Source organism: Cicer arietinum, chromosome 1, assembly GCF_000331145.2.
Source record: "Cicer arietinum cultivar CDC Frontier isolate Library 1 chromosome 1, Cicar.CDCFrontier_v2.0, whole genome shotgun sequence".
In the NCBI taxonomy this organism is placed as follows: Eukaryota; Viridiplantae; Streptophyta; class Magnoliopsida; order Fabales; family Fabaceae; genus Cicer; species Cicer arietinum.
In genome coordinates this window covers 40064456-40084283 of record NC_021160.2, presented here as the reverse complement: position 1 = coordinate 40084283, position 19828 = coordinate 40064456, and the positions used below count along the sequence as shown (strand labels likewise).

The 19828-nt window shown below is 32.8% G+C and overlaps 4 protein-coding genes and 1 pseudogene across 4 annotated transcripts in view; 2 read left to right on the top strand and 3 right to left on the bottom strand.

Annotated features, from left to right (window-relative positions):
• LOC101509874 (protein FORGETTER 1) overlaps positions 1-10069 on the top strand; it is a 38230-nt gene extending 28161 nt beyond the window's left edge. Inside the window, exons 32-33 of the mRNA XM_004488502.4 lie at positions 265-376; positions 9753-10069. Coding sequence (XP_004488559.1) covers positions 265-376; positions 9753-9781 — 141 coding nt within the window. The 3' untranslated portion in view covers positions 9782-10069. The remainder of the gene's footprint in view (positions 1-264; positions 377-9752) is intronic.
• Positions 10070-12104, bottom strand: LOC101509553 (metacaspase-5-like). Its single transcript, XM_004488501.4, has 2 exons — positions 11759-12104; positions 10070-10962 (listed from the first exon to the last, which is right to left on the bottom strand). Exons 1-2 carry the CDS (start codon positions 12102-12104, stop codon positions 10130-10132), a joined length of 1179 nt encoding a protein of 392 aa, XP_004488558.3. The 3' UTR covers positions 10070-10129.
• Positions 12105-13628: 1524 nt separating this feature from the next.
• On the bottom strand, positions 13629-14819 carry LOC101511816 (peroxidase 7-like; annotated as a pseudogene).
• Positions 14298-15809, top strand: LOC101512128 (probable CCR4-associated factor 1 homolog 11). Its single transcript, XM_027335326.2, has one exon. The coding sequence runs from the start codon at positions 14842-14844 to the stop codon at positions 15682-15684; it is 843 nt and encodes a 280-aa protein (XP_027191127.1). The 5' UTR covers positions 14298-14841; the 3' UTR covers positions 15685-15809.
• An 802-nt stretch (positions 15810-16611) lies between these two features.
• On the bottom strand, positions 16612-18242 carry LOC101512456 (peroxidase 7-like). The gene is made up of 2 exons (XM_004488508.4): positions 17905-18242; positions 16612-17546 (listed from the first exon to the last, which is right to left on the bottom strand). The coding sequence occupies exons 1-2, from the start codon at positions 18175-18177 to the stop codon at positions 16797-16799; spliced, it is 1023 nt and encodes a 340-aa protein (XP_004488565.1). The 5' UTR covers positions 18178-18242; the 3' UTR covers positions 16612-16796.
• Positions 18243-19828: the final 1586 nt, after the last annotated feature.

The window sequence follows — 19828 nt, the reverse complement described above, 5'->3', positions numbered from 1 at the left end:
TTGGCACTTCGTGCTATCTTTGAGATCTGGTTATTTGAGTTTTGATTTGGTGATGTTGGCAGTGTGAAAATTGTAATAGATAGCTTTTGTTGTAATATAACATGATATAGCTAACTTTTTTAGTAACCTTGGAACTGAGAAGTTTTATTTTTCTGTTGAGCCTCTGGTGGATTGTATAATCATTGGAGCATTATTATACCTTGCTTAAAATCTAATTATGTTATCATGCAAAAGACTTTTAACTGCAAATAAAAATATGTACAGGCCCGGCAAATACATAAGAGGTTACGCATTGTTCGTGTTGAAACTACAACAGATGACAAACATATAGTTGGGCTTCTTGTCCCGAATGCAGCAGTTAAAACTGTGCTTCAAGGTTTCTTTCTTCCTCTCTCCTCCCTTACTACCTTCTCTTAAAAGTACACCTGCACATTATGGAATTGCTTTCATGATTTACTTTCATAGAAGAAATGAAGATATTTTCCATTAAAATTGACATTATGTTCAGATGTTTTAAAAAATACTGATTTTTGAACTGGTTTTTAATATCAAAGAACACTTATTACTTCTATATGACCTTTTTTTGGCTAGACTTGTGTATGTAGTATTCTGACAAAGTTGGCCTTAAAATGTGGCTCTGGTTTCTTTCTTTATGAGGGGGCTCTGCAAATTTATAAGCAGGTTTGAAAAACAGGTGTAATAAATCTGTACAGAACAATCCACATAACAGGAATACTGTTTTTCTTTCCTTTTATTTTTTTGCCACGATAAACTCATGCCAAAGTAGAAAGGATTTTGTTCACTTTGAAGACTTGAACCAGTTTTTCAAAACCCGACTCAGACTGGCCGGTCGGAGCGGGAACCGGGAGTATGACCGGCTTGAGTGGTCTATCAGATCGGACATGCGATTGATCCAGTGAGAACTGAGTCATAACGTGTAAACCGGTGACTCGGCCAATTTAGCGAACTGGTCCCGGACTGTCTAATTGTTATTTCATTTTTTAATTAGTAAATAAAAAATTGAAATAATTTGCTCTAGGCCAATAAATAATAACTACAAGCCAATAAAAAATAAATTAAGGGCCATATAATTTGCACTAGGCCTATCATGAAATTTCTTCTTACACTTGGATATCGTTTATGATTGATGGTGCACTCCTTATATAGGAGAGAAGAGGAGAACATAAGGCAGTCAATTTTTTATTGTGAGATTTTCATAATAAAGTTTAAGAGAGTTTCTTAAGTGTGATATTTTAAATGTTGAACACTAATGATAGATAACTTGAGCAATAACAATATGACAAAAATAATTTTATTTACCTTCATGGTTGATCTTTGTATTTTGCATACCATATTATGTAAATAGGGATAGTATTTCCTATATTTATTTTTGTATTTATTGCCTTGAATCTATATAAAACCGAATCTGATGTGTAGTTCATACATAGTTTCACCATGTCTCTTATTTTCTCTCATTCAACATGATATCTAGAACCTATTGAGCGACAACCATATATCGTGATTATTCGGTGGCCCCACTGTCCTTGTGTGAGAATTTTTTCCCGGTAAACTGTGTCTTAATTCCGGCTTACCCCCTTTCTCCACCATTGTGTTCATTTTTCCAGCAAATCACTCACTGCCCTGTTCATTGCATCATGCAGTGCTGTTTATCATGAAAAAAAACATAGTTTTTGCTTCTCTTGCTACTACTCTGCTGCTAGTTTTCCGTAACTGCTTGCTGATTATGACTACTTATGAAAGTTTTCTTTGGTGGATAGAGTATCGTTAGAACTTCGGTACCGTTGTTTCAGCTGCACAAACTGCTAGTTCACCTGTTTGCAAATCACCTTTACTGGCAATAAGGCTCTTTTGTACTTTCTTACTACATCTGGTTATTTACCTAGAGTAGTCTCAACCAATGGTTCCGAAACACAGTCCCAAGGGATTGACACTTTCCAAATCTTTGACGATATTTTATATTGGCTGATGACACATTTTGAGTCTGTTACATACTATGAGTCACTTCCTCACCTTTTGTCTACCACCATTCCTGTGGACCCACCAGAGTCTATTTCACATGCTCTTTTACCACTAGAGTCTATCACGTATGTTCCACATGAGATACCTTTGGTGGACCTTTTTGTTGCCCCACCTGAGACTCTTCATGTGGATCTTCCAACTGTACAACCTCTTAGACTTATTGTCGTCGTCAACTACCATTAGTTGTACATGTCCCTACACACGTTTCTGATACCGAGGTCATTCTGTACGCTCCTCCGCTGCCACCTCCTTTATCGGATCTGACCCTTGATATTCCCATTGCTATTGTAAAGGTATATGCCCTACTCATAACTCATCCCCTCATTACATTGGTTTGAGTTACTATCATCTTTTTCCTTTGTATTATATTTGCTTGTCTTCCCTGTCTTCTGTTTCTATTCTTAAATCTTCATGTGAATCTTTATCCCAACCAGAGTAGAGGCAATCAATGGTTGACTAGATGTGCTGCACTTTAGAGTAGTGGTACTTGGGAATCGGTTCCTTTACCGTTTGGAAAGTCTTTAGTAGGCTACGTTGACTTTATACGGTGAAGGTTAGTTCTGAGGGTAAGATTGTTTGCTTTAAAGTTTGTTTGGTGACTGAAGAAAGTAAAAGACAAAATACTTTCATATTTTATTATTACAGCCCTAAGCTGTTTATATAGGAAAAGAAATTACAATAGTAAAACCGAGTAATAATGACAGAATAAAAATAAACATAATAATATAAAATAAAAAAGGATAAAATCTAATTTCTCTCGATTCTTCAACACCCCCCCTCAAGTTGGTGCATAGATATCTGTCATGCCCAACTTGGCTATAAGTCGCTCAAAATTGGGTCTTGCCAAACTTTTTGTCAAGATATCAGCAGTTTGCTGATTGGAAGTCACAAATGGCAGACATATAACTCCAGCATCAATTTTTTCTTTTATGAAACGGCGGTCAATCTCAATATGCTTGGTTCTATCATGTTGTACAGGGTTGTGAGCTATACTTATTGCTGCTTTGCTATCACATAACAATTTTAAGGGTGAGTCAACTTTCATTTTCAGTTCGTCCAAGAGTTTACGAATCCATAAAAGTTCACAGATTCCTTGAGCCATTGCTCTGAATTCAGCTTCTGCACTGCTTCGAGCAACAACCCCTTGTTTCTTACTTCTCCAAGTAACTAAATTTCTCCAAACATAGGCACAATATCCAGTGGTGGATTTTCTATCAGTAATTGATCCTGTCCAATCAGCATCTGTAAATATAGAGACTTCTCTGTCATTAGTTTTCTTGAAGCACAAACCTTTCCAGGATTGGATTTCAAGTACCTTAAGATTCGATAAACTGCCTCCAAGTGTTCTTCATAGGGAGAATGCATGAATTGACTTACACTCACAGAGAAAGCGATGTCAGGTCTAATGTGGGCTAGATAAATAAGTTTGCCGACTAACCTCTGGTATCTTCCAATCTCAACAGGAACACTGCCTTTCTCCCAAAGTTTAGCATTTAATTCCATAAGAGTAATTGCTGGTCTACACCCACTCATCCCAGTTTCTTCCAAGAGATCTAGGATGTATTTTCTTTGAGAAACAACAATTCCATTCTTTGAGCGAGCAACTTCCATACCAAGAAAATATTTAAGCGCGCCTAAATCTTTGATCTCAAATTCTTTAGTCAAATTTTTCTTCAATCTTTCCATCTCAACAATGTCATCTCCTGTGAGAATAATATCATCTACATATACAATTAAAATTGAAATTTTACCAACATTAGAGAAATTCATGAGCAGAGTATGGTCTGATTGTCCCTGCATATATCCTTGCCTTTTGACCGACTGAGTGAATTTTTCAAACCAAGCCCTTGGAGATTGCTTGAGACCATAAAGGGATTTTTGAAGTTTGCACACATTTGAACCAAATTTATCTTCAAAGCCAGGTGGGCTATCCATGTATACTTCCTCCTCCAAATCACCATTCAGAAAAGCATTCTTTACATCAAGTTGGTTAAGAGACCAATCTAAATTCACTGCCAAGGACAAGAGAACTCTAATAGTGTTTAATTTGGCAACGGGAGCAAAAGTCTCTGAGTAATCAATGCCATATGTCTGAGTAAACCCTTTAGCAACCAAGCGTGCCTTGTATCTTTCAACTGTGTTATCAGAATTATATTTCACAGTAAATACCCATTTACAGCCAACAGTATTCTTTCCTGTAGGTAATGTCATGACTCTCCAAGTTTGATTCTTCTCAAGAGCTCTCATCTCCTCAAGAACAGCTTCTTTCCACTTTGGAATTTTTAGAGCCTCCTGTATATTTTTTGGAATTTCTACAGTAGACAACTTAGAGGTAAATGCAGCAAATGAAGAAGACAATTTTGAGTATGACACATAATTAGACAAAGGATATTTAGTGCATGATCTAATAGGTTTTCTAATTGCAATAGGAAGGTCTAAATCAGGATACTCGACACGACTCTTAAGAATAGAAGAAGACTTACCTGTATCAAGATGATGTGTTGGATTATCTATTAGTTTAGAATCTTGGAAGGGTCGGAGAATGGGTCCTTCATTTCTCTGTTTATGGTTTCTTCTTTCAAAGACATTTCCCTTCCAAGTAGGGACGGTCAATTGTAGTAAACCTGCTTTGTGTCTCTTTATCTGAGTCATTATGTTGTGGCATTTCAGGTGGTCCTTTATTATTATTGAGATCAAGAATTTGATCATTGTGATTTTCATTTGAAATTGTCGCCCCCGAATCTGTCGAAACCTCATTCATAAGTGGATTGAGTTTCAATATGGATTCTTGGGCATTTTCTTTTGGTGCATCAATATAAGTCTCAGAATTTTATGACAACACTATATCACTTAAAGTAATGATGCTTTCAAAAGTAAAAGATGAATCTTCCTTAAAATTTCCCCCTGAAGATGAATGTCACTAAAAAATGGTTGATTTTCAACAAAAGTAACATCCATGGTTACAAAAATTCTTTTTGATTTTGGTTCAAAACATCAATACCCCTTCTGAGTTGGAGATAACCGGTAAACACACATTTTATTGCTCGTGGATCGAGTTTGTCAAGGTGTTTATGTTCATGAACAAAAGCAGTGCAACCAAAAACTTTTAGTGGCAAATCAGCAGAGACACTAGTCAATGGAAAATAATTTCGAAAAACATCAAGAGGTTTATGAAAATCTAAAACTTTAGATGGCATTCGATTGATTAAATATGATGCAGTTAAAACAGCTTCACCCCACAAATATTTTGGAACCTTATTTGCAAATAGTAAAGCTCTAGCAACCTCAAGAAGATGCCTATTCTTTCTCTCTGCAATTCCATTTTGTTGGGGTGTATTAACACAAGAACTTTGATGAACAACCCCATTTGCAAGAAAAAAATCGGACAAAAGTATATTAAAATATTCTTTACCATTATCACTTCTGAAGACTTGAATATTTGTTTGGTATTGAGTGTGCACCATTTTAAAGAAATTTTTGACAACCTGTCCAACTTCCGATTTTTCTTTCAATAAATAAACCCAACAAATTCTAGTATGATCATCAATAAAAGTTATAAACCATTTTTTATTAGAAAATGTGTTTATTCTATTAGGACCCCAAACATCACTATGAATAACTGCAAACGGTTTTGATTGTTTATATGGTTGTGCAGAAAAAGAAGAACGGTGATGTTTAGCAAATTCACAAGTTTCACAATGAAATAAAGATGGATCCTTCTTAGAAAATAATTTAGGAAACAAATGTTTCAAATACGGAAAACTAGGATGTCCTAACCGTAAATGCCATAACATAATATCATCATTATTAGAAGAAACAAAAATAGATTCAAAGCAGGTACTTGTTTTTTGTTGGTCTTTGAAGTCGAGTCCATTGTCAAGATAATAGAGTCCTCCACTCTCCTTAGCATTGCCAATCATCTTCCCCGTGCTCAAATCCTTAAAAGTGCAATGAGAATGAAAGAAGTTAGCTTGACAATTTATATCCTTTGTTAATTTAGTAATGGATAATAGATTACATGATAAATTAGGAACATGTAAGACATCTTTTAAGGTTAACTTAGGTGACAGAATAACAGAACCTTTCCCTGCAATGGCTGAAAGAGAGCCATCTGCAATTTTAATTTTGTGGTTACCTGCACAAGGGCTATAAGAAGAAAATAGACTCGACTCCCCAGTCATATGATCAGTAGCACCAGAATCAATAATCCAAGTATGGCTGGGAGTGACACTAAGTAGAGCAGTATTTGGAAAATTACCTCTCTGAGCTATAGAGCAAGAAGAAGTTTGAGACTCAAGAAGTTTGTACAATTGATCTAACTGTTCCTTGGTGAAAGGAGATGGGCTTGAAGGAGACTGCTTCTCTTGATCAGATGTACCAGCTTGGAGCGCATGACCTTTGTTTCTTTCTTTTTTCTTCCAATTTAGAGGTTTTCCATGGAGCTTCCAACATGTATCACGTGTGTGCCTGGACGTTTGCAATGTTCGCACCATGGTTTCTTGCCAGTGCTCTTCCCGTCTTCATTTTTTGTGACTAGGGCAGAGCTTTCAACCTCACCAACAGAAGGTGACTTACCCATCATAACACCTTGTGAGATAACAATGGGATCTTTCCCAATATTCTGCCTCGGACTTCATTAAGCCGCTTATTAAGCCCAACCAAGAACATGAATACAAGATCGTTCTCCTGTCTCTTAAGAAACAGAACACTGTCCTCACAACACTTCCAATGATCATCATAGCAGAGATCCAATTATTGCCATAGTGTCATCAACTCATTGTAATAGGTAGTGACATCTCTATCTCCTTGTTTGGTATGCCACAATCGTGATTTGAGATCGAAAATTTGAGAAGAATTTTGAATATCAGAATATGTTTCTTTAACAGCCTCCCAAACTTCCTTGGCAGTAGGCAAAAACATAAAAGGTTTTTTGATTGTTGATTCCATATTACTAAGCAACCAAGCAATAATAACAGAGTTCTCAGATTTCCAAAACCTGTATTTTGGATCAGTTGTGGCAGGCATTTGCACCTCTCCTGTTAGGAAACCATATATTCCCTTACCGTCTAAAATCAATCTTGCAGTTTGGCACCATTCGACATAATTTTTTCCATTTAGTTTCTGGATTTCAACCTTGGGGGCATTAGAAGTTCCCTCATGGCCAAAAAAGTTGGAAGAACCATTCTGGCTGCTTAGGCCGCTGCCACTGCCACTTGTGGCGCTGTCTAAATTGTCAGGGTTGTTGACTACATTTGATTTTTTTGCCAAACCATCGTCGTTGTCGCCGCTACCCATAAGGGCTACCTTCCATGGAGTATTGTATGCCATTAGCTTTTAGCTCAGTTGGTTAGAGCGTCAAACCCTAATGGTTGTGGAAAGGTTTACAGAACCCTAACCAGAGCTCTTGATACCATGAAGAAAGTAAAAGACAAAATACTTCATGTTTTATTATTACAGCCCTAAGCTGTTTATATAGGAAAAGAAATTACAATAGTAAAACTGAGTAATAATGAAAGAATAAAAATATACATAATAATATAAAATAAAAGAGAATAAAATCTAATTTCTCTCGATTCTTCAACCGTGACAAAGGGGTACACTCAAATTTTTGGCCTCGATTACAATGATACTTTCTCACCTGTGGCTAAGATGACCTCTGTTAGACTCATCCTCTCTATTGCAACCATCAGACACTAGCCTCTACACCATTTTGACATTAAAAATGTTTTTTGCATGGTGACCTTGAATAGGTAGTGTATATGGAGCAACAACCTGAGTTTTGCTCAAGGGGAGTCATCTACCATGGTTTGTCGTCTTCACAGGTCTCTCTATGGTCTTAAACAGTCTTCATGGACTTAGTTTGACAGATTTAGCACAATAGTACAACAATTTGGTATGATTTGAAGCAAAGCCGATCATTGTGTTTTATTGCCACTCAGCTCAAGGATGCATTTACTTGATTGTTTATTTAAATGATATTGTCATAACTGATAGTGATCAGCAAAGCATACTTTAGTTGAAACAACATCTATCTCATTAGTTTCAAACTAAAGATCTTGGCAAGCTCCATTACTTATTGTGTATTGAGGTAGCTCACTCCAAGAACGGCATAGTAATTTTACAAAGGAAATATGCCATGGATATCTTTGAAGAGACTGGTTTATTGAATGCAAAGTCGGTTGATACTTCTATGGATCCAAATGTCAAATTTCTACCTAACTACGGGGAGTCATTTTTAAATGTAGGGAGATATAGAAGATTGGTTGATAAATTAAACTACCCTAGAGTCACCCATCCATACATTTCTTTTGCAATCAATTTAATAAGCCAATTCTTAAACTTTCCTTTCTAAGAACACTGAGATGCTGTGATACGAATCTTGAAATACATTAAAGGTGCATCAAGAAAATGTCTAATTTATGAAAACAGAGGATATACTCGGATAATTGGTTATTCAGATGTCGATTAGGCAGGCTCACCCATTGATAAGCGATCCACTTTTGGGTTTTGTGTACTTGTTGGAGGAAAGTTAATATCTTGGAAGAGTAAGAAACAAAGTGTGGTTGCAAGATCCAACGTTGAAGCTAAATACAGGGCTATGGCATTAGTGACGTGTGAACTCATTTGGTTGAAACATTTACTCAAAGAGCTTTCGTTTGAATAGGCAACACAAATGACATTAATCTGTAAAAATTAAGCAGCATTGCATATTGCCTCTAATTCGATTTTTAATGAGAGGACTAAACATATTTAGATAAATTGTCACTTTGTTAGGGAGAAGATCGAATCAGACGACATCACCACTAACTTTGCTAATTCCAATGATCAATCGACATATGTCTTCACTAAAATCCTTTAGAGGTTCTCAAATCAGTTATATATGTAACAAGCTTGGTGCATATGATTTATATGATCCAGCTTGAGGGGGAGTGTTGAAAATGCATTTATGATTTTTGTATCTATCGCCTATTATATCATATTATGTAAATAGGGATAGTATCTCCTTTATTTATTTTTAGTATTTATTGTCTTGATCATATATAAAATCGACTCCATAGTGTAGTTCAGACACGGTTTCACGATATATCTCTTATTTTCTCTCATTCAACACATGAATTATAGACATTATTTCTTACTTTCAAATAACACAAGTTTTATCTTGAAATAATATTCATAACTCAAAATATTGTTTACCATAAGTAGTGATATGATCAACAAGTTCAATATCACACCTTAAACTTGTAATAGACCTTTTACTATGTTAAAGGTCATATTTGGTTTTCCTATATATAATAGAGTTGTTGATCTACTTATTAGCTTTCAAATGACATTAAGAACATCTTATTTGAACCAGTACAGGTCAATATGTGATATTTTCTTTGAAGATTGGTAAATATAGTATGTTGTCCACTTATGTTAATTTGTTTGGTGTTTTTTTTACATTTTATAGGTGTTATTAATTTATTTAGAATTTTTTTAGAGATTGAGTCATTCGGGTTTAGGGTTCTTATAGTGACATAGTACCCTACCAAGTAGATGACCCGGTCGTTTTTTAAAACATTGACTTTAACACTAAAAACTGAACATTCATTTTTATCAGTAACTATTCTTAGTTATAATGATGACATAGACTTCTGTTTGAATGTTGCTCTAATTCTTTTTCCAAGGTGACGCATATACTAATATGTATTTGCTTTTGACACCACCCGTAGGTTTAACATGGGTTGTAATCGATGATTGACCCGAGATACCAGACGTGGCTCCCTCTTTTGAAGTTCACAAGCAGTTTTTGTTTTAGGAAAAGGCTTAAGCTTGCTTGTTGCTGATTTTTTGCGCAAAGTCCTTTTCAATCTTTTAATTATATTGTCCAATTTTCTTGATAATTCAAAATTGTATATCTATATGGATGATCATTGACAAAGGGAAATACTATAGATGACTTCCCCTTCACTTATGATGATATAGGAACTCAATTGTGTCATCTCCTACACATTACCAACTAGATAAAATATATATTTCTTTTGTGCAACATGAATTGTCCCATACTCAAAAGTACTTACAAACCAACATAAGTTGTATCACTATGAAATCAGCAAATAAAAGGAGAATCAACATTGTGGTCACTACAATAGAGTCCAGGCTTCTGAGTGTAACCCTGCCTCTTGAGTTTCTTCCTAGCTTTCAAGATAAGCTCTCGATGTGTAACTACACCATCAGTCTCTGCAATTATAGCTTGAATGGCATTGCTAAATGCTCCATAAGCTTCCTTCGAATTTCCATCAGGACTTGCATCTGCCGAAGTTTGGTCAGTTTGGCATCCACTCAGTAGAACTCCACCATCAACAAAATTGCGTTTAGTTGATGTTGCATATTCTTCGACATTCCCAACCGGATTTTCGTATTCCTCATCACTCTCATTCAGATTATGTTTGAGAAGCCCTTGTGCAAGATTGCTAACCAGCCCCAAAATTCCACTATGGCCTCCACTCTCACCATCTCCATATTGAAATTTGTTTAAGATAAACTTCATGAACTGCTTCACTTTAGGACTAGCGTCTTCTCGGAAGATATAAAAAAGTGTAGATCTTAGTTTTCCAATATCTATATCATCTTGCCCAGTTTTCACCTTTAGCATGTCTATAAGAGTTGGAAGAGGCAAAGACCTATTCTTCACATAGCTGTATTCCTGATTATGAGTTTCATCGTATTCTCCAATGTCATTCTTGATGGTATCATCGACAGTTCTGTGAAGGAAGTTTTGGAATATAAATCCTGAGGATGAAAGTTGGCTTCCTTCCTTTGTGCTCTCTCCTATTTGCTCCTTTGCTGCTTCAATCAATCCACCACTGTGACAAGAATCTGATACCATTGTGATTCTACAACCCTTAGGTAACTTTTCTACAAACTCCCTGAAGTCTTCATCTGCTTGGCACCAAAAATAATGTTAACATTGTTCGACAAAATCGTGACAATGAAGTATCATTTTGCAGAAAAATATATTACTGGTTTGCAATATACCCAGTCGAGATTTACAACCAAATTTAATATTATTTTTATTTTTGTTAACTGTTGACAATGTTATAAATTATAAATAAATTTCTAGTGGCTGTACCTGTAAATTGTAATCTTATTATAGATCAATCAAATACATAGAAAACATCTAAGTTTAATTTTTTCGACAGAACAAAATATCAAAGTCAAGAGGCACCAAAATTGAGTTCAGTTTATGAGAAAATAATCAAATTTTAAGACGATTAAATAAAATCAACAAAATTGCATGGTAAAGAAACTTGCTCTCAAATGTGAGATACTGAGCTCGAACCCGAGACATGATATTTAATCTACCAATTTTGTTATTTGTCAGTTGAGCTTGAATTTATAGATACTTTGAAGTAGTTTTTTTTAACTCTAGAGATAAATGGATAAAAAAAACATCAGAAAATAAATTGAATAAAATATTTTTTATTGAATGATCTCTGAAATGAATTGTTTGAAATAAAAGAAAACTAAAGAACATATATAAATCTCAGCCAAAAAATATTAATACAGAAGTCAAAATACAAAACTTGTCTCTAACTATTTGATTCACCTTTTCCTTAAATGAATAATAGAATGAAAACTTGAACAGTTTTTTTTAAAACCAGACTAGTTTAGGCCATATTGTATAGTTCCTTGTGCTGATAGTAACATAGTAGTAAAAGAAAGTAAGAAAATAAACCTGTGATGAGATTCATATCTGTGGGAACAATGCACTCATCATAGCCAGTATCATCATCCTCCCCAGTCTCTGCAGGGAGACGGGTGCCATGGCCGCTGTAGTGGACAAAGAGCACATCACCAGGTCGAGCCGATCGAACCAACCTAGACATGGCAGATCGTATGTTCTTGCCAGTAGGCTGAGTGTAAGAATGATCTGTGTCAATGAGAACAGTGATATCATTCTCTAAGAAACCATATTTGTGAATGAGACATGTATGCATCCTCCACACATCATTAATGCAACCATTTAGCTCAGCCTTTGTTCCTGGATAGTTGCACCCTATCAACACTGCCTTCTTAGCCATTTCATGCATGTATCTGGCAATCTCTCTTTTTTATCTTTGAATTTTTTAGGAGAGGGCGGAAATGTGTTTGTAGGATTATTATTTGTGTTATACTCAACTACAACAATCAAATATCATTTGTGTATGATTAAAATATTATTTAAGTTAATATGAATTTAATTATTCGATGACTTATATATGGTAGATTATATCATATCAGGAAACTGAATCCTAAATTCTTTAATGTTTTATCATTAATGAAATTTTATGCTTTTTTGACATTAATGATTTATCAAAAAAAAAAAAATTTATTTAAAGGTTAGGATTCTTGGCACTTTATAAAATGCAAATTTAATTAAATAAAGTGTACTCATTACATATATCTATTCTTTAGAAAGGATGATTTAATATATTTTAAATGATACGACATACAAACTCATGATGTAAAAACATTTAAATGCATTATATATATATATATATATATATATATATATATATATTAATTAACTTACAAAAATAAATAATTTAAAAAGTTGAAACTAAACAATCTCATGCATTAATTATTGAAGTTTCATGAATATGAATAATTCAACATCATATCATATTATATGACACGTCATTTAAAATATATTATATAACAATTTTTAAGTTAAAAAACTCAAAAAATTTAAATTGTTGAAATTTAAAATTGAAAGAACAATGTTACGAATTAAAGAAAATAATAGAATCAAAATATACTGGAAGTAATACCTAACTTGTCTAAAATACATAATCATATAGATAATATCATAGTTCTTTAGAATGACCAAATACATTAAATTATCTCAAAATTAATGTCATTTTTTAAATCTCAATGTAATATTACATTCTATGTAATATAAATTACTTGTTTAGATTTGTATTATTATCTATTTAATATTACGTACATCATTCTAAAGTCATTATATTTTACTTTCTATTTATAATAATGTGAACACATCAATACTTGATAATAATGCTAAAATTATTATTCTCTTTATTTATATCGAAGAAACTCTAACAAAATTTTCTATAGCTGTAGATTTTTAAGGTGTTTCAAATAAGTGATTTGAAAAATCAATAAGACTAATTATTGTGTCATGTTATAAAAGTATGGCATCACCATGGCATGTAGAATGAGAGGAAGCAATACCAAAACATATTTCAAACAAGTTACTCAAATTATTAAGTTATGACTTACATAGCTAAAGAAGTTACTCAAATTATTAAGTTGAGATTAACATAGCTAAACAAGTTTAATAACCAGACAAAATAATGTGTTTTAAAATAAAATTGTTCTATATATTTATAATCCTTCACTCTTAAATGAAGAATTACTACTAATCCTTTCATCTAAAAAAATATTTTATATATAGTAGTAGTATTCAGCTACAATACAAGTCTTCTCGAGCTTTATAAGTATTTAATCTTGAATCTCATCGAGGTATAAAACAAATATACTTTCACAACCCTCAAATATAAAACAACAACAAACAAGTGAACAAAACATTAAACAAAAAAATAAAACTAAACAACATTAACATAATTACAATTGACTCTAATTTGACCTTGATTAACTTAGTCAAAACTTGAACATTTCCAAGCTTGACCATTGACACTGCAATCTAACTAGTAAAAACAAAATGCTGTGTTGCAAATGCCTCCACAAAAGGAGCTGTCCTTTTATCAGAAAACAACAACTAATCTGTTGACAACAATCCTACTTTCCTCACAAGATTTGTATAATAAGTTATATCAAAAGTTCTTGGAGTTATAACATCAGGATGCACCATATCAAAATCACTTTTACACCTTTTCTTCAAAAGTTTCAAGTAATATATGTTAAGTGACGAATCAGGTTTTCCAGAGTACTATTGAAATTGTAAATCATGTTCATAACAGAATAGCAAGTGGTTCTACCAATTGTGTGTGAACCTGCTAGAGTAGCCAAATCAAGCATGTCAAGTCCTCTTTCTTCAAAGAAATTCAGTAAACCTGTGATGTTTTCATGGCCTTGTGGAACCAATTTTGCTTCTTTTGATAGTGAAGTTTTACCGTCTTTTCGGTCCAATGGTACTTCCCAAAATGGTCCTCCTGCAAATATTGTTGCATCTCTTGCAGTTGCTGTGAGAATGTCAGCACATGAAATTGTTCTTGGAAAAGTTTTCTCTAGATCAAACTTTATTTCATCAATCAATTGGAATCATCTTAAGGTTTTGCTTTCAAAAGCAGTTCTTTCACTCCCTTTGTGGTTTAGCAAAATTGATGCATCACATCCTGCATTTTATATTATTTAAAGAAAACAATTCAAATGGATCAATACTTTTTAATTTATTGAAATGTTAGGTACATCTCTACAGAATTAAAGGTATCCTATTTTATGTAATTAAAAAATATTGTCAAATTTAAATAGAGATTGAGTTATGTGATTACTTTAATTGCACAATCATGAAAATGCAAGCGAATGATGGATGGGGCCAAAGTGGGGTCATTCTTAAAAAAACGTCCTTTTACATCTTCTAAAGTCTTGGGCTGAGTCGAGCCCACAATTACAAAGACAGCATACATAAAGCTATCTTGCAGTCTTTGTTAAACTAAAAATCAATCCCTCCTACTCTTTCTCATCACACCACAATCAAGAAAAGCTTTCTTTTTTTCTCTTTCAAGTCTCTCGAGTCCGATTTCAGTATCAAGAAATTGTTTTTCTCTTGTTCTCATACGTCTCTCGAATCCGATTACAATGTCGAAGCCAAATCAAGAACCTCCATCGATTTTGATCAGAGAAGTATGGGCGTCCAATTTAGCATACGAGTTTTATCTGATTCGTGAAGCTATTGGTAGGTATCCTGTCGTATCAATGGATACTGAATTTCCCGGAGTTATTCATTTCTCTACCGTTGACGCTACTATCCCTTCTCATCGCCGCCAAACTCAACCGGTTGATTGCTATAACTATTTAAAGGCCAACGTTGATAATTTGAAACTCATTCAAGTCGGTCTCACTCTAACTGACGCCAAAGGTAATTTCCCTCAGTTTGGAAGTAACAAAGCTTATGTATGGCAGTTCAATTTCTGCGATTTTGATATAGAGCGTGATCTTTGTGATCCTGCTTCTATTGAGCTGCTCCGCCGTCAAGGGATTGATTTCAATCGCAATCGTTCTCATGGGATAGATTCTGCTCGTTTCGGTGAAATGTTGATTACGTCTGGTCTCGTGTTCAACAAATCCGTTGTTTGGGTTACCTTCCACAGTGCCTATGACTTTGGATATTTGGTGAAAACGTTGACTCGACAAAATTTACCTGACAAATTGGAAGATTTTCTGCACGTTTTAAGGAATTTTTTCGGAGACAATGTTTATGATATTAAACATATAATTCGGTTCTGCAATGCTTTGTACGGTGGACTTGAGCGAGTAGCTACTACATTGAACGTGGGTCGGGCGGTCGGAAATTCTCATCAAGCTGGATCAGATAGTTTGTTGACATGGCATTCATTTCAAAGAATGATTGATCTCTATTTCGTTAACAATGAAGTCCAGAAACATGCCGGTGTTCTATTTGGATTAGAGATTAAAATTTAGAGAAACAGATAAATATAAATTGTAAAGTGTTCTATTTCTATTAGAGATTACTCTTTAGAGAAACTGAGAAATATAATTTGTAAAAGGATGCATTATATGAAAATACAATTATTTTGATTCTTTAATTTTGTTGTTATTTATTCTCATTTTCTTATGCAAGTTTCTTTTGATATTTTAATTAGTTTTAAAATGATAATTGTAGATAGTTTTCTATCAGAAAATTTGATTAATTTGTGTAATGAAGAGTAATTTGATTTCAATCTGAAATAAGAGATTTGAAATTGGTATGATGGAGTTTTATGTTGTGAATGATAGACTATTTTAATATACACTATGATTTGCACTAATTAAGACATGTCTAAATTAAATAAGTTGTATTGAAATCAGAATTATTCATGATAATATAAAGTAAAAAAAATTGAACTTAGTTGTAGTGTACATTTTTAATATGTATATTTCCAAGCCAAAGACTATATAGGATCTGCAATATTTAGAATTGAAGTTTTTTTAAGAGGACTGCAATATTTTGTTTATAATAATCATTAGAAGAATAAAATCTTAAAAAATACTACAATAATAGCGACTATTATTAAACAACTACACTTTGATAACACAAACATGTGGTATGTTTGGATGAAGGGTTTTGAAGTTAAAAGTCGTAAAATATTTATAAAAAAAATGAAGTACAACTATAATGTTACATTTAATATGCTATTCTTGCAATTTATTTTAAAATCTAAAATATATGCCAAAATGTATTTCTATACTCTAGAATATATCCTTAATTATAAGCTCTTTTCATCTCATCGCATAAACAAACTATTCAAATATTGGTTTAACTCTTAATTTTAATTGTTCATTCTTAAATGAAGAGTTGCTACTAGTTCTTATTTTTAATTGTTCACTCTTAAATGAAGAGTTGCTACTAGTCCTTTGATTTAAAAATATATTTTATATATAGTAGTAGTATTCAGCTACAATACAAATCTTCTCAGGCCATATAAGTATTTAATCTTGAATTTCATCAAGGTATAAAACAAATATACTTTTGCAATCCTCAAATATAAAACACCAACAAACAAGTGAACAAAACATTAAGCAAAAAAATAAAACTAAACAACATTAACATAATTACAATTGACTCTAATTTCACCTTGATTAGGCCTAGTCAAAACTTGAACATTTCCAAGCTTGACCATTGACACTGCAAACTGACTAGTAAAAACAAAAGGCTGTGTTGCAAATGCCTCCACAAAAGGAGTTGTCCTTTCATCAGAAAACAACAGCTGATCTGTTGACAACAATCCTACTTTCCTCACAAGATTTGTATAATAAGTTGTATCAAAAGTCCTTGGAGTTATAACATCAAGATGCACCATATCAAAATCACGTTTACACCTTTTCTTCAAAAGTTTCAAGTAATATATGTTAAGTGATGGATCAGGTTTTCCAGTATTATTGAAATTGTAAATCCTGTTCATAACAGAATAGCAAGTGGTTCTACCAATTGTGTGTGAACCTGATAGAGTAACCAAATCAAGCATGTCAAGTCCTCTTTCTTCAAAGAAATTCAGTAAACCTGTTATGTTTTCATGGCCTTGTGGAACCAATTTTGCTTCTTTTGATAGTGAAATTTTACCGTCTTTTCGACCGAATGGTACTTCCCAAAATGGTCCTCCTGCAAATATTGTTGCATCTCTTGCAGCTGCTGTGAGAATGTCAGCACATGAAACTGTTCTTGGACAAGTTTTCTCTAGCTCAAACTTTATTTCATCTATCAATTGGAATCCTCTTAAGGTTTTGCTTTCAAAAGCAGTTCTTTCACTGCCTTTGTGGTTTAGCAAAATTGATGCATCGCATCCCTGCATTTTATATTAATTAAAGAAATCAATTCAAATGGATCAATACTTTTTAATTTATTGAAATGTTAAACTATAATTAGTTTGTAAATAAACTTAGCATGTTTGAAAATTAGATTTTAAGGGAAATGAACAATATATCAACTTAACTTAGGTCAGGATACTCTAGAGTTTTGTTGTGTTCGAGTATCTCGAAGGTAAAATCAATTTAAATTTTAAATATAAAAAAATACATGAAATTGAATGATTGAATGTTAGGTACATCCCTACAAAATTAAAAGTATCCTATTTTATGTAATTAAAAAAAAATAGTATAGAAAAAAATTGTCAAATTTAAATAGAGATTGAGTTATGTGATTACTCTAATTGCACAATCATGAAAATGCAAGCGAATGATGGATGGGGCCAAAGTGGGGTCCTTCTTAATCCAAGCAGCAACTTTTTGTGAGATAATGCCTTCAGCATTTGGACATGTTGCATGATAGTGACCAATTGAAAGAAATGCCTCAGGGGGTGGTAATAATAAGGGCTTCAATGTTTTTTTGGTCACAAGTTGTGATGAGAAACCATAGACATTGGTGCTTAGCTCCAAGATGATCACAAGAAGGAACAATGAAAGGTAGTGGAGCTTCATTTTTTAAATTTCTTTAGCTATCAATTTTTAGTTTGTGTAATTATTGGTATGTTTGATGCATTGAGAGAAATGTCATGCACGTATTTAAGGTAGAGATTTCTTTGATGATAAAACGTGGTAAGCACTATTTACATATCAACGTGTTGATGTGGCACATTGTGCAATATATTAATTAATTAATATAATTTAACATGTTTCAAGTAAGATGGTTTTATTTGGTGAAGAACTAATTAAGCCGATATATTTACAACTGGCCGGCTTCACTTTAGCATTATTAATTAATTTAAGTCAATCACTTGTTTCATTAAATTTAGAACTTTCAATGCTTATTATATGCTAAGGAAAGGAAAATTAAGTAAAAGTCGTATGCTCAAATCGTGGATCCAAAAAGGGTGTTTGCATTTGGCCAAACATAACTATCAAAAGGAGGAACTTTCCATAACCTTTAGTATTGAAAATCATTAATTTTTTCTCTAACTTTGTAAGAGACTCTTAAATAGATCCCTCATGTCACAAATATTTTAAGTATGATGTTAAATGTTATTCACATTCTTTAGTAATTAATTAAATATAGGGAACAATTTGACAATTTAGGTATATGAAATTTAACATAATGATAAATATGAGTGATTCTCACAAATATTTTTTCAATATAAAAAAAAAAAACATAAAATTGGTCTTTTGACAAAAATTATGAGTGAAGTTTTTGTTAAAAAAAAAAGGTTAGATAAATTTTTGGTTCCTATAAATATATTGTATTTTATTTTTAGTCCTCTAAATTTTTTCTTGAAACAATGGTCATTCAAATATTTCCAGTTAACAATTTTAGTTCTTGTTTTTAAATAAAGTCATGTGTATAGTTTGAATGATTTTGATAGCATCTTAGAGAGTGTACTGAATCGCTGCAAGTCATAATTAAAACGGTAGTACCGAATGTCGAACTCAAAGATTGCATTTTACTATCGAATTGTGTTTAAATTACTAAAATTGAACAAAAAGTTTTCAAATTGATTGAAATAATATTTGAAACTAACAAGAGTAATAAAATTGAACTTTTATGATAAAAAAAAATATCAGGGATGAGTTTCAATTCGAATTCAACCTTGATTTCTAATTTAATCCTAGTTAATAAATTACTTTATTGAACTATTACCAAATTCTCTTTATTATTCTTGCCCTAATGTCTTAGTGACATAACCTTTAATTTCAAAGTAACCCATAATTCCTTAGTAGATTTAAGATTAGAATTAAGCTTTACAGTACAAGAATTATCTTATTAAACAATTGTCTATGCAAATAATTCAATTGGTTTCATTACCTGCATCTATTCATAGACTACAATATCATGAATTTCTCATCTCAAACATTCGTAAAGTCCACTATCGTTTTAAAATACGAATCGTAAATCAATTTAAAGTTGATCAAACACAAAGATGAGAAAAATAATTCAATAAACTCATTCATATAACTAAAAATCAAATTAGACAAATAAATGTTTCATCTTGTTTCACTCATCGCTAACAAATAATGTTTAGTTACTAATGATAGAGATTCAAAAGATAGAGAATAAAGAAGAATTACAAGAAAGATTCATAAATGGTTCTTGATAAAACTTCTTCAATGGTGTTAGAATCAGCCATCTCTGAAATTT